Source organism: Lolium rigidum, chromosome 5 (assembly GCF_022539505.1).
Source record: "Lolium rigidum isolate FL_2022 chromosome 5, APGP_CSIRO_Lrig_0.1, whole genome shotgun sequence".
NCBI lineage: Eukaryota > Viridiplantae > Streptophyta > Magnoliopsida > Poales > Poaceae > Lolium > Lolium rigidum.
Window position 1 is genome coordinate 123942274 of NC_061512.1, and position 19645 is coordinate 123961918.

Sequence of the window (19645 nt, forward strand, 5' to 3'; positions counted from 1 at the left end):
GGTATTCTCTCCCCCATGTACTTCAATACAATGATCTCATGAGCTGCCTTACATGATTGAGATTCATCCGATGTAATCGGTGTTGTGTTTGTTGGGATCCGATGGATTGTTACATTATGATTAGTCTATCTATAAAGTTTGTGAAGTTATTGTTGCTGCAATCTTGTTGTGTTTAATGCTTGTCACTAGGGCCCGAGTGGCATGATCTTAGATTTAAACTCTATACTTATTGCTTAGATTGTATCTACAAGTTGTTTGCACATGTCTATGTCTGAAACCCGAGGCCCTGATACGTCTCCGACGTATCGATAATTTCTTATGTTCTATGCCATATTATTGATGATACCTACATGTTTTATGCACACTTTATGTCATATTCGTGCATTTTCTGGAACTAACCTATTAACAAGATGCCGAAGTGCCAGTTCCTGTTTTCTGCTGTTTTTGGTTTCAGAAATCCTAGTAACGAAATATTCTCGGAATTGGACGAAACGAAGACCTAGGGGCCTATTTTTCCACGGAGCTTCCAGAAGACCGAAGAACATACGAAGTGGGGCCACGAGGTGGCGACACCACAAGGCGGCGCGGCCAAGGGGGCCCGCGCCGCCTATGGTGTGGCCCCTCGTCGGGCCCCGACTCGCCCTTCCGCCTACTTAAAGCCTCCGTCGCGAAACCCCGAGGCGAAAAACCACGATACGGAAAACCTTGCGAGACGCCGCCGCCGCCGATCCCATCTCGGGGGATTACGGAGATCTCCTCCGGCACCCTGCCGGAGAGGGGATTCATCTCCCGGAGGACTCTACACCGCCATGGTCGCCTCCGGAGTGATGAGTGAGTAGTTCACCCCTGGACTATGGGTCCATAGCGGTAGCTAGATGGTTGTCTTCTCCTCATTGTGCTTCATTGTTGGATCTTGTGAGCTGCCTAACATGATCAAGATCATCTATCCGTAATTCTATATGTTGTGTTTGTCGGGATCCGATGGATAGAGAATACCATGTCATGTTAATTATCAAGTTATTACATATGTGTTGTTTATGATCTTGCATGCTCTCCGTTACTAGTAGAGGCTCTGGCCAAGTTTTTACTTTTAACTCCAAGAGGGAGTATTTATGCTCGATAGTGGGTTCATGCCCGCATTGACACCGGGACGATGATGAGAAAGTTCTAAGGTTGTGTTGTGCTTGTTGCCACTAGGGATAAAACATTGGCGCTATGTCCGAGGATGTAGTTGTTGATTACATTACGCACCATACTTAATGCAATTGTACTGTTGTTAGCAACTTAATGCTGGAGGGGTTCGGATGATAACTCTGAAGGTGGACTTTTTAGGCATAGATGCGGTTGGATGGCGGTCTATGTACTTTGTCATAATGCCCAATTAAATCTCACTATACTTATCATGTCATGTATGTGCATTGTTATGCCCTCTCTATTTGTCAATTGCCCGATTGTAATTTGTTCACCCAACATGCTTTTATCTTATGGGAGAGACACCTCTAGTGAGCTGTGGACCCCGGTCCATTCTTTTAATACTTGAAATACAAATCTGCTGCAATACTTGTTTCTACTGTTTTCTCTGCAAACAATCATCTTCCACACAATACGGTTAATCCTTTGTTACAGCAAGCCGGTGAGATTGACAACCTCACTTGTTTCGTTGGGGCAAAGTACTTTGGTTGTGTTGTGCGGGTTCCACGTTGGCGCCGGAATCTCTGGTGTTGCGCCGCACTACATCCCGCCGTCATCAACCTTCAACGTGCTTCTTGGCTCCTCCTGGTTCGATAAACCTTGGTTTCTTTCTGAGGGAAAACTTGCTGCTGTGCGCATCATATCTTCCTCTTGGGGTTGCCCAACGAACGTGTGAAATACACGCCATCAAGCATATTTTTACGGCGCCGTTGCCGGGGAGATCAAGACACGCTGCAAGGGAGTCTCCACTTCTCAATCTCTTTACTTTGTTTTTGTCTTGCTTTATTTTATTTACTACTTTGTTTGCTGCATTATATCAAAACACAAAAAAATTAGTTGCTAGCTTTACTTTATTTACTTGTCTTGTTTGCTATATCAAAAACACAAAAAAAATTAGTTTACTTGCATTTACTTTATCTAGTTTGTTTTATTTACTATTGCTAAAATGGCCAACCCTGAAAATACTAAGTTGTGTGACTTCACTAGCACAAATAATAATGATTTCCTATGCACACCTATTGCTCCACCTGCTACTACAGCGGAATTCTTTGAAATTAAACCTGCTTTACTTAATCTTGTCATGAGAGAGCAATTTTCTGGTGTTAGTTCTGATGATGCTGCTGCCCATCTCAATAATTTTGTTGAACTATGTGAATTGCAAAAATATAAAGATGTAGATGGTGACATTATAAAATTAAAATTGTTCCCTTTCTCATTAAGAGGAAGAGCTAAAGATTGGTTGCTATCTCTCGCCTAAGAATAGTATTGATTCATGGACTAAATGCAAGGATGCTTTTATTGGTAGATATTATCCCCCTGCTAAAATTATATCTTTGAGGAGTAGCATAATGAATTTTAAACAATTGGATAATGAACATGTTGCTCAAGCTTGGGAAAGAATGAAATCTCTAGTCAAAAATTGCCCAACCCATGGAGTGACTACTTGGATGATCATCCAAACCTTCTATGCAGGACTAAATTTTTCTTCGCGGAATTTATTGGATTCAGCTGCTGGAGGTACCTTTATGTCCATCACTCTTGGTGAAGCAACAAAGCTTCTTGATAATATGATGGTTAATTACTACGAATGGCACACGGAAAGAGCTCCACAAGGTAAGAAGGTAAATTACGTTGAAGAATCCTCTTCCTTGAATGATAAAGTTGATGCTATTATGTCTATGCTTGCGAATGATAGGACTAATGTTGATCCTAATAATGTTCCATTAGCTTCATTGGTTGCCCAAGAAGAACATGTTGATGTAAACTTCATTAAAAATAATAATTTCAACAACAATGCTTATCGGAACAATTCTAGTAATAACTATAGGCCATATCCTTATAATAATGGTAACGGTTATGCTAATTCTTATGGGAATTCTTACAACAATAATAGGAATACACCCCTGGACTTGAAGCTATGCTTAAAGAATTTATTAGTACACAAACTGCCTTTAACAAATCTGTTGAGGAAAAGCTCAATAAAATTGATATTCTTGTTTCTAGAGTTGATAGTCTTGCCTCCGATGTTGATCTTTTGAAATCGAAAGTTATGCCTAATAGGGATATTGAAAATAAAATTGTTACTACAGCAAATGCCATCCAAGTTAGAATTAATGAGAATATAAGATTAATGGCTGAAGCTGCGTGCTAGGTGGGATAGAGAAGAAAATGAAAAACTAGCTAAAAAGGAAAATGTAGCTAAAGTTTGGACTATTACCACCACTAGCAATGCTAATGATTCATATGTTGCTGCACCTCCTACTATCAATGGTAAAATAATTGGTGTTGGCAATGCTTCTACTCCTAGTGCAAAGCGCGCAAAATTACTGAGCTGCTAAAGCTGCTGAAGCTGCTTCGATAAAGCTGCTGAAATTTTTTCCAACCTTGGGGATGATAATCCCATTGCTTTAGATTGTAATGATTTAGATTTTGATGATTGCCACATCTCTGAAGTTATAAAGTTCTTGCAAAAACTTGCTAAAAGTCCCAATGCTAGCGCTATAAACTTGGCTTTCACAAAACATATTACAAATGCTCTCATAAAAGCTAGAGAAGAGAAACTAAAACTTGAAACTTCTATTCCTAGAAAGCTAGAAGATGGTTGGGATCCCATCATTAAAATGAGAGTCAAAGATTTTGATTGTAATGCTTTATGTGATCTTGGTGCAAGTATTTCTGTTATGCCTAAAAAAGTCTATGATATGCTTGACTTGCCACCATTGAAAAATTGTTATTTGGATGTTAATCTCGCTGATAATGCTAAAAAGAAACCTTTGGGAAAAGTTGATAATGTTCATATTATGGTTAACAATAACCTTGTCCCCGTTGATTTTGTTGTCTTGGATATTGAATGCAATGCATCTTGCCCCATTATATTGGGAAGACCTTTTCTTCGAACCGTTGGTGCTACTATTGATATGAAGGAAGGTAATATTAAATATCAATTTCCTCTCAAGAAAGGTATGGAACACTTCCCTAGAAAGAGAATGAAGCTACCTTATGATTCTATTATTAGAACAAATTATGATGTTGATGCTTCGTCTCTCGATGTTACTTGAGATACACTTTTCGCGCCTAGCTGAAAGGCGTTAAAGAAAAGCGCTTATGGGAGACAACCCATGTTTTTACTCCAGTATTTTTGTTTTATATTTGTGTCTTGGAAGTTGTTTACTACTGTAGCAACCTCTCCTTATCTTAGTTTTAAGTTTTGTTGTGCCAAGTAAAGTCTTTGATAGAAAAGTAAGTACTAGATTTGGATTACTGCGCAGTTCCAGATTTCTTTGCTGTCACGAATCTGGGTCTATCTCCCTGTAGGTAGCTCAGAAAATTAAGCCAATTTACGAGAATGATCCTCAGATATGTACGCAACTTTCATTAAATTTGAGCATTTTCGTTTGAGCAAGTCTGGTGGCCTAATAAAATCCATCTTTACGGACTGTTCTGTTTTGACAGATTCTGTCTTTTATTTCGCATTGCCTCTTTTGCTATGTTGGATGAATTTCTTTGATCCACTAATGTCCAGTAGCTTTATGCAATGTCCAGAAGTGTTAAGAATGATTGTGTCACCTCTGAACATGTGAATTTTTATTATGCACTAACCCTCTAATGAGTTGTTTCGAGTTTGGTGTGGAGGAAGTTTTCAAGGATCAAGAGAGGAGTATGATGCAGTATGATCAAGGAGAGTGAAAGCTCTAAGCTTGGGGATGCCCCAGTGGTTCACCCCTGCATATATTAAGAAGACTCAAGCGTCTAAGCTTGGGGATGCCTCTTCTTCATCGACAACATTATCAGGTTCCTCCCCTGAAACTATATTTTTATTCCGTCACATCTTATGCACTTTGCTTGGAGCGTCGGTTTGTTTTTGTTTTTGTTTTGTTTGAATAAAATGGATCCTAGCATTCACTTTATGGGAGAGAGACACGCTCCGCTGTAGCATATGGACAAATATGTCCTTAGGCTCTACTCATAGTATTCATGGCGAAGTTTCATCTTCGTTAAATTGTTATATGGTTGGAATTGGAAAATGCTACATGTAGTAACTCTAAAATGTCTTGGATAATTTGATACTTGAAAATTGTTGTGCTCATGTTTAAGCTCTTGCATCATATACTTTGCACCCATTAATGAAGAAATACTTAGAGCTTGTTAATTTGGTTTGCATATTTGGTTTCTCTAGAGTCTAGATAACATCTAGTATTGAGTTTTGAACAACAAGGAAGACGGTATGGAGACTTATAATGTTTACCATATGTCTTTTATGTGAGTTTTGCTGTACCGTTCATCCTTGTGTTTGTTTCAAATAACCTTGCTAGCCTAAACCTTGTATCGAGAGGGAATACTTCTCATGCATCCAAAATACTTGAGCCAACCACTATGCCATTTGTGTCCACCATACCTACCTACTACATGGTATTTATCCGCCATTCCAAAGTAAATTGCTTGAGTGCTACCTTTAAAATTCCATCATTCACCTTTGCAATATATAGCTCATGGGACAAATAGCTTAAAAACTATTGTGGTATTGAATATGTACTTATGCACTTTATCTCTTATTAAGTTGCTTGTTGTGCGATAACCATGCTTCAGGGACGCCATCAACTATTCTTTGTTGGATATCATGTGAGTTGCTATGCATGTCCGTCTTGTACGAAGCAAGAGAGATCTACCACCTTCATGGTTGGAGCATGCATATTGTTAGAGAAGAACTTTGGGCCGCTAACTAAAGCCATGATTCATGGTGGAAGTTTCAGTTTGGACATATATCCTCAATCTCATATGAGAATAATAATTGTTGCCACATGCTTATGCATTAAAGAGGAGTCCATTATCTCGTTGTCCATGTTGTCCCGGTATGGATGTCTAAGTTGAGAATAATCAAAAGCGAGAAATCCAAAATGCGAGCTTTCTCCTTAGACCTTTGTACGGGCGGCATGGAGGTACCCCATTGTGACACTTGGTCAAAACATGTGCATTGCAAAGATCCGGTAGTCCAAGTTAATTAGGACAAGGTGCGGGCACTATTAGTATACTATGCATGAGACTTGCAACTTGTAAGATATAATGTACATAACTCATATGCTTTATTACTACCGTTGACAAAATTGTTTCATGTTTTTAAATAAAAGCTCTAGCACAAATATAGCAATCGATGCTTTCCTCTTTGAAGGACCATTCTTTTACTTTTATGTTGAGTCAGTTCACCTATCTCTCTCCACCTCAAGAAGCAAACACTTGTGTGAACTGTGCATTGATTCCTACATACTTGCATATTGTACTTGTTATATTACTCTATGTTGACAATTATCCATGAGATATACATGTTACAAGTTGAAAGCAACCGCTGAAACTTAATCTTCCTTTGTGTTGCTTCAATGCATTTACTTTGATTTATTGCTTTATGAGTTAACTCTTATGCAAGACTTATTGATACTTGTCTTGAAGTACTATTCATGAAAAGTCTTTGCTTTATGATTCACTTGTTTACTCATATCATTACCATTGTTTTGATCGCAGCATTCACTACATATGTTTACAAATAGTATGATCAAGGTTATGATGGCATATCACTTCAGAAATTATCTTTGTTATCGTTTTACCTGCTCGGGACGAGCGAGAACTAAGCTTGGGGATGCTTGATACGTCTCCGACGTATCGATAATTTCTTATCTTCTATGCCATATTATTGATGATACCTACATGTTTTATGCACACTTTATGTCATATTCGTGCATTTTCTGGAACTAACCTATTAACAAGATGCCGAAGTGCCAGTTCTGTTTTACGCTGTTTTTGGTTTCAGAAATCCTAGTAACGAAATATTCTCGGAATTGGACGAAACGAAGACCCGGGGGCCTATTTTTCCACGGAGCTTCCGGAAGACCGAAGAACATACGAAGTGGGGCCACGAGGTGGCGACACCACAAGGCGGCGCGGCCAAGGGGGGCTCGCGCCGCCTATGGTGTGGCCCCCTCGTCGGGCCCCGACTCGCCCTTCCGCCTACTTAAAGCCTCCGTCGCGAAACCCCGAGGCGAAAAACCACGATACGGAAAACCTTGCGAGACGCCGCCGCCGCCGATCCCATCTCGGGGGATTACGGAGATCTCCTCCGGCACCCTGCCGGAGAGGGGATTCATCTCCCGGAGGACTCTACACCGCCATGGTCGCCTCCGGAGTGATGAGTGAGTAGTTCACCCCTGGACTATGGGTCCATAGCAGTAGCTAGATGGTTGTCTTCTCCTCATTGTGCTTCATTGTTGGATCTTGTGAGCTGCCTAACATGATCAAGATCATCTATCTCGTAATTCTATATGTTGTGTTTGTCGGGATCCGATGGATAGAGAATACCATGTCATGTTAATTATCAAGTTATTACATATGTGTTGTTTATGATCTTGCATGCTCTCCGTTACTAGTAGAGGCTCTGGCCAAGTTTTTACTTTTAACTCCAAGAGGGAGTATTTATGCTCGATAGTGGGTTCATGCCCGCATTGACACACGGGACGAGTGACGAAAGTTCTAAGGTTGTGTTGTGCTTGTTGCCACTAGGGATAAAACATTGGCGCTATGTCCGAGGATGTAGTTGTTGATTACATTACGCACCATACTTAATGCAATTGTCTGTTGTTAGCAACTTAATACTTGGAGGGGTTCGGATGATAACTCGAAGGTGGACTTTTTAGGCATAGATGCGGTTGGATGGCGGTCTATGTACTTTGTCGTAATGCCCAATTAAATCTCACTATACTTATCATGTCATGTATGTGCATTGTTATGCCCTCTCTATTTGTCAATTGCCCGACTGTAATTTGTTCACCCAACATGCTTTTATCTTATGGGAGAGACACCTCTAGTGAACTGTGGACCCCGGTCCATTCTTTTAATACTGAAATACAAATCTGTCTGCAATACTTGTTTCTACTTGTTTTGTCCGCAAACAATCATCTTCCACACAATACGGTTAATCCTTTGTTACAGCAAGCCGGTGAGATTGACAACCTCACTCGTTTCGTTGGGGCAAAGTACTTTGGTTGTGTTGTGCGGGTTCCACGTTGGCGCCGGAATCTCGGTGTTGCGCCGCACTACATCCCGCCGCCATCAACCTTCAACGTGCTTCTTGGCTCCTCCTGGTTCGATAAACCTTGGTTTCTTTACGAGGGAAAACTTGCTGCTTGTGCGCATCATACCTTCCTCTTGGGGTTGCCCAACGAACGTGTGAAATACACGCCATCGGGCCCCGAGTGACAGGCAATGCGGGATAAGCTGGAGGGAAGGCGTAGGTATGAGGATCACATGTTTTCACCAAGTGTTAATGCTTTGCTCCGGTGCTCTACTAAAAGGAGTACCTTAATTGCCAGTAGATTCCCTTGAGACCCGGCTGCCACCGGCTGGTTGGCCAAAAGATGTTGTACAAGTTTCTCATTGCGAGCACGTATGACTATACATGGAAAACATGCCTACATGATTAATAATCTTGATGTTCTGTCTTAATGCTATTTCAATCCTATCAATTGCCCAACTGTAATTTGTTCACCTAACACTTGGCACTTGTTATTGGAGAGTTACCACTAGTGAAGATAGCTGGGAACCCCGGTCCATCTCTCATCATCATATACTCGTTCTACATGTCATTGGAAGTAGTATCAACTATTTTCTGGTGCCATTGCTCTCATATTACTGCTACTGCTGCTGTGGTGTTACTTGTTACTACTGCTCTCATATTACTGCTACTTTCACATCACCCATGTTACTAGTGCTTTTCCAGGTGCAGCTGAATTGATAACTCAGTTGTTAAGTCTTATAAGTATTCTTTACCTCCCCTTATGTCGAATCAATAAATTTGGGTTTTACTTCCCTCGAAGACTGTTGTGATCCCCTATACTTGTGGGTTATCAGTACTCCACCGTGAAGTCGAAGCCGAAAAGTTTGTTGATCCACTGGTGTTGTGGCACCGTCGATAGCCGCTAGTCCAAGAGGAACTTAAGGCTGTAGTGGTCCGTGCGTACGCGGAACGAGCGCCCCCATAGGTAGGGTCGCCAGTGGCGCACGGCCTGTACCAAGCCAATGAGTTCCTGCTCGTACGCCGCAAGCTTAAGATGGCGTGCAGCAAACGGCCGGCTGAAGTAGGCGAGAGGCTCGTCGCCCTGGTGAAGGACGGCACCGAACCCCGCTCCCGAGGCGTCGCAGTCGACGATGAACGGTCTGTCGAAGTCCGGCATCTGGAGGACGGGGCCCGTCGTGAGGGCCCCCTTCAGGGCCTCAAAGGCCGCGGTAGCCTCGTCGTCCCAAGCGAAGGCATCGCGCCGCAGTAGGCGCGTGAGTGGCGAGGCGATGAGGCCAAACTCCCGGATGAACTTCCGGTAGTAGCCGGCAAGGCCCAGGAACCCACGTAGGGTGCGTGGGGAGTGCGGCGTCGGCCAAGCGGCGACGACCACCACCTTATCCGCATCCATCGCGACCCCGTCGGCGGATATGACGTGGCCGAGATAGGCCACCGAAGTCGTCGCAAATGAGCACTTCGAGCGCTTAAGGTGAAGTCGATGCGCTTGAAGCTCGTTGAAGATGATAGCGATATACTGCAGGTGCTCCGCCCATGATGCACTGTAGATCAATATGTCATCAAAAAAAACCAGCACAAAACGGCGTAAGTATGGACGGAGGACGTCGTTCATCAGGGCCTGGAAGGTCACCGGCGCGTTGGTGAGGCCGAAGGGCATCACCACGAACTCGAAGTGGCCATGATGCGTCCGGAATGCCATCTTGGCGATGTCCTCCGGGTGCATGTGCACCTGATGATAGCCTGAGCGGAGGTCGAGCTTGGTGAAGAACCGTGCCCCGTGGAGCTCGTCGAACAGCTCGTCAACCACCGGGATTGGGAACTTGTCCTTGAGCGTGAGGGCGTTGAGGGCGCGGTAGTCGATGCAGAATTGCCACGTGCCATCCGACTTGCGCAACAACAGAACCGGCGCGGAGAACGGGGACGTGGAGATCCTGATGATGCGCGCGGCCAGCATGAGCACGCACTGACGCTCCAGCTCGTCCTTCTGCAGCTGAGCAGCGTCGGCTGCCACGGCAGCAGCGCCGCCGCCGGCGGCGGCCCATAGGGACCGGCCAGGAAGAGGCGGATCTCCTGGACAGCAGTGGTGAGATCGCGGAGGGCTGCGGTGATCTCCGCCGGGGAGAGAACGGCGGGGACATCGGAGTGTGGCGGCGGCGAGTGGGAAGAACTCGATGGAGGGCTGGACATGATCGAACCCGGGAAAGCTGATACCAAGTGTTATGTGGCTGCTAGAGTTTGGGAGGGAGAGAGAGGGCTGCGAGGGCGCGAGAAGGCCGGTCGGGGGCCTTTTGCCCACGGCCGGGCAAGAGGGAAGGGATTTCCTTCTTAATTCTTGCTTTATTAGATTGATACATCTCCTCTCCATATATAGAGAGGTTTACTTGACTCCCAAGCAAGGCTTACTTGACCCTTAAGCAAACCATAAGACTAACGGGTCCAGGCCCATGACGTACTCTAACACAAGCAAGGCCTTATTGGGTGCACTATCACCTTGAGGTGTATGGTGCACTAATCCTCAAGAAATCATCAAAATTTTGGAAAAAAAAATAGCAACGTTCACACATATATACCATCTTACAAAATTTTGGCCCAAATTCAACACATAACTCAAGGAAAAGGGACAAATCCGTCACAGGGGATAGTGCCATCATTTAGTCCAGATTTGTATTTGGTAATACTACTCACAGGCTAATTTGTCTTCTTTGTTTATGAAGTTTGTGAATCAAATCTAGACCTGAAATTTTGTGACATGGAAGATGTGTATTACCTCTGTTAACTTCGGAATCTTTGAAGATTTTTAAACATGAAGGTGCTAATGATCCCCACTAGGACAAAGGGATGAACACGTTGCCAGCTCTTACAATCCAGGTTTGCCTTTTCTTTTGTCAACGGTTACCACAGAAGGGAAATGGTAGGTCCCGGCACACTCCCTGACTTGAGAGGCACATGCACAGGCGAGCAGCTGCTATCGTGTGAGCTCTTGAGCAGCTTCAGCCAATGGTAGAAGGGTTAATCTCCTGTTTTGCCAAGAAAGAAGCATCATCATCAGCCATGTCAATTCAGAAAGAGGACAGTCTGCAGTGATTTTCAGGACACGGCAACGAGGCTCGAAGTATGCATCTCAATCTCAACGTAGCCATCGCATTACTGGAGAGGTGGCCCAGAGCAATGTACTACCATATGACGCACGTGTAGCCCAAGCGTGCCAGTGGCCAATGGAGTGTGCCAGGACAACCAACCAGCAGGTGGCAATTAATTAGGAAGATCTATTTGTGTTACCTCGGTGGAGTACATGGACGACCTCCCCTCCATCGAGCCATTGACCCCCCATTCGCACAAACTTCTTGTAGCAACACAGTAACAACGAGAGTGTTGCCAAGAGAAACCACTCCCTTTATTTCACCATGTTCGCCCTGCACTATCAACAGTAGTAGCAATGTTGTTCAGTTCTCCAACTGGCAGTAAAAGCTAACCAAAACAGATTTCAGATAGGGGGAGGAATAATTTCTGAAGAACTTGTTCGACGTGCAGACACTCTGACCAGTGACCACCACCCACAGCTTTTCATTCTGCCATTCCAAATAAGACTGAAGGCTTTGTTCAGAGCTATACCTTAAGTGCTTAGTTGGCACCAAGTTGCATCGGCTGTATGCGTCAACTCGCTCTCTGTAGTCTGCACCTGCAGCGTCAATTGACAGACATAAGTCGCCATCTTTGTTATACAAGCATAAAGGCCTAGACTGGGAGTTGAACCTTGTTTATCACCAACTGGACCCTAGCAGATAGCCTCAGGAGGAAGGACACAAGGAACTTGAAAGTGATTCATGCAATTGTGAAGAATAATGTCACCATCAAGTATTTAATTTGCTCTTTAATAGATATAGGTGATATAACAAGAAAGATCCAAATGGCCTAAACATTGGTGTGCATGGACCTTTGACTTTAGAAAGGGCTGCAGGCAACTTAATAAGACTTTCCAGTCCAGTTCGGTAAAACCTATGTTCAGTTTAATCAAGATCTGAGATGTGAATTTACGCTGCGCACAGTGAGAGCTTACATGACGTAACATATAGACGCATTTTACATCGTTGGTTCCTGTTTACTTTATCAAGAACAAGTATGTTTTCTTTTGGAAGTGAATATCAATACAGGTAACTATACCTGAATCGTTATCAAAGAAATTATTATTTTCATGTAGAATGCTATGAGGTGATCAAAATATCTCCATCGGTGTAATAGTCACCAATAAGTGTAGTTGGTACAAAGTGGGCCTGCTATTTCCTCAATTAGAGGGAAATCTATACCGTATACCTATACCGGGGGGGGGAGGATTGAGCTGATAGCTGCCACAAAAGAAGATTATATGTTGTACCTCTTAGGAGGATTGTATCATTAACTATATCTTCTTCAATAAAATGAAACGCAAAGCTCATTTGCTTTTTCTCGAAGAAAAAAAAAGAAGTTAAACAGCTATAGTTCATTCTGCAAGACCAGATTAATCAGAACCCAGAACTAATTAGTTGTGATTAAACGAGAAAATAGCTTGTAGGCCTGGAAAAAAATCCAGTTATATGAAAAATTCTTGATGAAACTAATTCTGCAAAATACAGATGCAGTTGCTGATACAAATGTAGAGACTGTGGGATATACATGACAAGAGAATAGCCTACACTGTTTTAGTTCAAAAGTTAGTCTCAAGGGAGACCCTTGGACAGTGCTTTAGCTTGTTCATAATCTTAGTTCAGAACTTCAGATGAAAGTACTAGTGTACGACATAATCATCAGAACGAGTTAATAGCTTACCTCCCAACTACTAACCAAAGTAGCACTGAAAGGACCACCTCGGCCAGCCAATTTTTTGCTTTTAGGCAAGAGCATCGCAGCTACTGCCTCCAGTTAAATTCTAATAACCATGCTAATTCCACACTACTGTTATGAGAAATTTATAATGGCATTCCTTTCAATATATGTAATCAAGCTCAGCAAGTCAGCATACCTCCATGAAGAGCTAAGGGCTCTAGGTAGCAGTGCACTTGTATAAATTCACCTACCCAATAGACCTTGCAGATCTGCAAAACTACGGGGTGCATCGGTTATGTCAGTAACAGTCTGGAGTTGCAGGAGAAGTGAAAAGATGTGCAAGTTGAAGATAGCCATAATGCTCATTTAAAAAGAAGATAGATACAAATGGAATCTGTAACCACTATGATAGACATGTCAGTATTTTTAGACTACTAACCAAACTAATAAATGTGCAGAAGAACAAATGGCACACTTGCTTTTTATGAGTTAGGACTGGCATTTAGCACAAAAAGGAAATATAATTGGAGCTTTCCGATAATCCACAAATGAGAAATGACACATGAGCTTCTCAGGCATTGCATGTTCATTGTAAAATAAAATACTGTATGCACCTGCATGGCATGCCTAATTCATGAAGCTGCTTTTATTTGAGAAATGCCATGAGGTAACTCAGCAGCATATGATTAAACAATAAATGAAAAACAAAATCAACTTCGTAATCTTATTTTTTTGTCACGTCATAGGACCATCCACATCTATTGGAAACAATTTTGTAACCAACTACTCAATGCAGATTTTCCCTATCAGAACGCTATCGATAGCCTTGCTATGGTGCTTAAGAGGCTATGACACATGCCACATTGTGTGCTATCTGTTCCAGCTATGTGTCAAGGTCCCTATGTAATAGCAAAGAACTAGACTAAGATATTGATCCACTTGCCAAAATTTAGGGTTGCATATTCAGACTAAGAAAGGTAGCACTATCTGCCTGTTGGAAACATTAATTTAAGTTCATCATTGCAGGCCCATCAGTTGATTGAATATTTTAAGAAATGAGAAGTCTGGGATGGCTGGCTGTCATATGCCAGTTATGATGACTGTCTCAAAAGCTGTCACCAAGTACTAGTACCATCAGCTCCTACTTCCTAGACTTCTCTATGAGGTCAAGGATAAGAAAGACTATTCCTTCGATTTACGACGAATTGTGGTCAGTACAAACTGGTACGTCACTCTCTCAAGAAGACACACCCCTGCTTGTTTGGAACCCTTAGCACATTAACCTTTGAAAAACTGAACAAGGTAAGAAAACCGTCAACCTGACTTTGAAGTTAGTTCAAATTGAATAATAATGGTGTGCCTAGGAATTGAACAGAAGATAAGATCATGTTTACATCTCACAATAGAAAGAGGAGATGGAAATCAAAGGTAAAGCTCCTACCCTGTTTCAACAAAAAATGGAAATCAACTGAAGCATCAGCAAAAAGATGGAAAACTGAAACAATTATTCGTTTACAAAAATAAGGGAAGTTAGTGTCATAAATGTCCTAACTGATCGGTTTAATTATTGATTCATTCGTTTATCAAGAAAGATGGTTGACTTCTGTTGTTGACTACCAGCCAATGGACAATGTTAACAACCATTGCACAACAAAAGCCAAGAGGAAGTTGTACTATGCCCAGGCTAGTTGCTATTTGAAGTTACACACCAATTTGTACTGATATGGTGTAGAAAGCAAGGTAAAAACTTAACGTGGTACGTTGCCCTCCAAGAAATGTAAGGAGGTAGTACAGTTGTAGTATGGGCCAGCATTGTGACGCTTATGTGACCATGACTATTTTTTGCAGCGTTATGTAACCTGTCAATCAAAAATTAAAAGGGTAGCATCACGTTAATAACTATTCCAGTTATAAGGAATTGGCACTGGTCCACCAGTTGATTTGCCATTCCACGGAAGTACCAAATTGCACAATCAATTGTGTGGTTCAGTGATTGAGAACGACCAGCTTAACCTAAACAAGACCAGCATGTCAAACAACACAAACAACCGTAGGCAACATGTGGACATACTTTGTGGAAAGAGGTCTTTCTATTTGATGCAAAATAAGTAAACAGACAGCACAAGGCTCTCTGTCTAATACTGTTCACCGTTCCAATCAGATGGACACTATCAAATAGACTGATAGCAACCCAGGGTAACAGTAACAGTACATGGTTTGATGTCTTCGTCAACTACTCATATGTGGCATGTGTACTTATCAAACTTAGCTAACCGGTTGGCAACATCGGCCAACCTTTGTCAAGACTCGGTTTCACATTCTTGCCAGACCTAAAAACAGAAAAACACGCAGAGAAATTTATTGAAGGGGCATTTTTACAGCAAGCTGTAAATATGAGTCCAAAATTCTTCTAACAATATACTGATCTGTAATTCTGTATTACTTATAATACTGATGTGTACTGATTATTTGGGGAAGAATCTTGCAGCAATGATCTGGATGGCAGGTTTAGCTTCTAGCAAATCAAAACAGAGCGAATATGTGGAAAGAAGATGAACTTACAAGCGACTAATGTTGAATTGTTGGGTTGACCGTGCCTGGAGAGAACGCCCATGACTGGAGATCGGTGGTAGGGCCTCAAGTCTTCAACTTGCAGGAGTTATGGAGGGGATTGATCATGTAGGGGAAAATAGAAACGTGGGCCTGTTTATCTGGTTTGCAATCTCGCTAACTGACTTGGCCCACATAAGATGCAATATTTTGCAGCCCACCATGATTGAGTTCTACAGCCTGAATGAGAATTGTACAAGATGTGAACGGTATCCTCAAATAAAGTATGGCGGGAGCTGTACATAAAACTGAAAATGTAAAGTAGCAGACCCTACCAGCAATAAGAAATCCCGATTGCCAGAAACTCGTTTCAGTAGGGAGGTGCCAATGAGCACAGAAAAGAAAGTGGGAGAAAAACAGAAACAAAGGAATTAAGGAATAGCATCCACAAATCCTGATGAACTGCGACAAACAAATGTCAAGCATAGAGTGCTAAGAATGTTTATAGATAGTAGCAATTGGTTGTTTATCAAGTTATATAGGAAATTGTCCAGGTACAGATAAAATGACTTGGTCCGCAGAGAGATAGAATAGATCACTTACAAACACCTCTTGTTGATCCTGCACTCTGCTACCTGTACTCAGTTTTCAGCACACTTAGCAGAGAACTATGAGTGTGTTCAAGATAGAACATGATTTTGTTATAACACACTATAGAGTTCTAAAAGCACGTATTAAGCATATAGCTTATCAACCAAGTACCAACAGTCTGAATCACCCTAGTTGCAAGTTAGATACGTTACAAATATACACAAACAATTGTTCTTTCAGAGTTCAGACAAATTAAGTTGTTTTTTGCTCGGCCAGACAAATTACAGTATAAGAACATTTGGGCAGAAAATAACAGTTTGTCCATAGCCTTGTGAGCAACATTGTTAACTGCATTTCTGTAACAAAAGCCATGTGTTCCAAGATTGCCTGTTCTCATTGCAACAATGGTAGGGGACACTGAGGGGCACTTGTTGAGAAATGAAAATTTAACAATGATCTCAAGTAGTTAAACAAAAAAATAGTATACAAACATCAATTCTATCAGGTATAAAGAATGGGAACATATAATAGAGAAAAGCATATTAGTTTGCACACTGTAAAAACTTGAATTAACTTTATTGATACAGGAACGAATACAACATTATCCTACAATAAACGCTGCATGCTTATGCAAGTACAGATACAAACATCCATTCTATCAGGTAGAGAAAACCAGTAAAAAAGGGTACCTTGCCCCTTGTATGTCAGAATCAGGTTTGCATCTGAATCTGTTGGTCTATCCTAATGGGGCAGTTTGGAGAGTGAAACAGTCTCTCCTCTATCACTAAAATCATGATCTCCGAGCAACTCAAAGTTGCAAATCACAATGCTTGTCAGGCTGCTATCTGTAATTTGGTGACAAGATCAGGTGGACAACATACCAAGCACCACCATCCTCAACCAGTCAACCTCCTTTATTTAGAGAGAATGAAGCCTCAGGTTTCCCATCTTGGGAATGAAAGAATCATTAGCATCGGGCAAGCACACAGCACTAAAGCTTCTCTGTTAATCGGATCATGAAAGAACTGACAGCAAGGACATCAAGAACAATCCATGATGACTCAAACATGTCATGGAAATAATCAGCGCCGATCTCCTCTGCCGCTGACCTAAATGCGTTACCAAACGCATTCCCCTGAACTGCCCCAAGTCTTGGCTTCCCACATACACCTATGACCAACACCTTCTCAGGCTCCCTTGCTAAGCAAGCACAGATCAGTGGCTTCATCCTTGCACCCCTCTCCTTGAGTGCATCCATGAGGAAGAAGCAGAACTTGGTAAGGGCCTGAGGGTGGCACAGCTTAGCAGTGTCCACTGGGTCATCAAGCTTCACCCAGCGGAACTTCTTTGCGCTCCGTATGAATCCAGACTTGGTGATTGCAGAGCTTCCCTGCCTCAGTATCGCCCTCTGTATCTCAATTGCAGACTGCATTCCTTTCCGCAGCTGATCCACATTGCTCAGTGAGAGAGCAGAGTACGCAACCCAAAACTGCTCAGCAGCACAGGACTCCTTAGAGTCCTTGGAGTCGGCATCCAGGGATTCAAGCAGAGCTGTGACACCATAAACAACATCTGCAGCAGAGACCTTGGACCTGTAGCCGTGCACCCTCATGAAGCTCCGGTAGTAGAACTCGGTGAGGCCATACTCGGGCAGGAAGCGGTCGAACTCATCGCGCATCTTCCGCTTGACCTCCATGCTCATGTACTGGAACCTCTTCTGGCAGTCGGCGAGCGGGAAGCCCATCCTGGCGAGGAGCAGCTTGAGCTTCTTGAGCCCGTTGTCGCTCCAGGTCTTGAGCTTGGTGGCGACGTAGGAGGAGCAGAGCATGGAGTCGAAGAGGCTCCACTCGCGCAGCAGCATGAGCCTGGGCTCGTCCTCGTAGGCGATGCGGGAGGCCTCGGGCGCCCGGATCTTGGTCCCGTCCTTGAGTGTGACGACGGAGCCGAGGCCGGACGGGTCGAGGTTGCCGGAGCCGTTGATGTGGTGCTCCAGCTCCATGACGGCCGCCTGGTAGCGCTCGTTGGTGATGCGGTCGTGGACGAACTGGTCGGTGAGGGAGACGCAGGCGAGCCAGAGGAGGTCGGTGGTGTTCCGGCGGAGCGCGTGCGCGAGGTCGTACATGAGGCACCCGGAGGGTTTGCCGTGGAAGGTGCCGAGGCGGTAGTACTGCTTGCGGAGCTTCGTGAAGAGCCGCTCCGGGTCGCCGTCCGCCTCCGCGTCGTCGGAGAGGCGGCGCCTCTTCCTCCTCCCGCCGCCGCCGCCGCCCTCGGCGTCGGAGTCGGAGTCGGAGTCGGAGTCGGAGGCATCGGAGGTGTGGAGGTGCTCGTCGGCGTCGGCGGCGAGGTCGGAGGCGTCGGCGAGGGAGGAGACGTCGAAGTCGTAGGAGAGGTCGGCGGTGTGCTCGTCGTCGGGGGTGAAGAGCACGACGACGCGGTCGTTGGCCGCGGCGAGGTTGTGGAGGTGGACGGGGCGGTGCGAGTCGACGACGAAGGCGGTGGAGGCGGGAGGGAGGATGGCGCGGAGGTCGCGATGCGCGCCCCAGTTGATGAGGAGCAGGCAGAGCGGCTGGGAGGCGGAGAAGGAGGCGAGGAGCGCGGCGGCGGCGGCGGCGGAGGCGACCGGGTAGATGGAGAAGCGGACGGAGTCGGCGGAGAGGACCTGCGCGAGCACCTTGAGCGCGCAGAGGGAGTCGGCGTCGGCGGCGGAGGGCAGGATCAGGAGCGGCGAGGAGGCGGCCGACGCGGCCGCGACGGCGGCGGCGCGCAGGCGCGCGTAGAAGGAGTCGGCGCGGAGCTCCCGCACCATTGGCGCATCAACGGCGGGAACGGAGATCGGAATTCGGGGCTGACTGCTGCGGAGGTGGGAGAATAATGGTGGAGATCTGAGGATTGGAATTGGGATTTGGGTGCTTTGTGGGAGCGGCGAGCGCGGGAGGATTTGGGGATTTTGGTTTTGGGAGGGAACGGGGCCGGCCGGTTCCGAAATTTGAACTCCAATTTTTGGGTTTTGGGGATCGATCCCGTTCCGACTGGGTGGAGCCGAATGTGCCACGTGGTCCTGCGTCTAGGAAACTCTCGAGTTTTGTGACATGACAAGTGGGACCGCGGACTGGTGGGACGCGATTGTCATTGGGTTGTTTGGTTGATGCGTAGTCGCTGGATTAAAAATAAGAGGGGGGAAAAGGTCAGTTAGATAGCTGGGCTCTACCCTAACTGCATGGGCTCAGGTCCATAGTCTGATTGTGAGACTGCATCGAGTTTTATACGGCCCATAGTATTGCTCATCAGGAATCGGCCCCATAAATGAAATTGCGTTTGCCAACCTACACTACACATAAGAAAACTACCGCTACAAGAAAATGCTAGCAATTGTAACATGTCACGTACAAAAAAACAAATGTAATATGCGATGCACGTTTACACGTTATATATTACACAAAGGCCAGTGTTAAGTGT

The 19645-nt window shown here is 44.3% G+C and overlaps 1 protein-coding gene across 1 annotated transcript; it reads right to left on the reverse strand.

The window, feature by feature from the left end:
• Window positions 1-17180: 17180 nt before the first annotated feature.
• On the reverse strand, window positions 17181-18995 carry LOC124652014 (cell division control protein 45 homolog). Its single transcript, XM_047191034.1, has one exon. The coding sequence runs from the start codon at window positions 18993-18995 to the stop codon at window positions 17181-17183; it is 1815 nt and encodes a 604-aa protein (XP_047046990.1).
• Window positions 18996-19645: the final 650 nt, after the last annotated feature.

Excerpts from the sequence above, each read along its gene's own strand:
- LOC124652014 (XM_047191034.1), bottom strand. The coding sequence starts at position 18,995 with ATGGTGCGGGAGCTCCGCGCCGACTCCTTCTACGCGCGCCTGCGCGCC.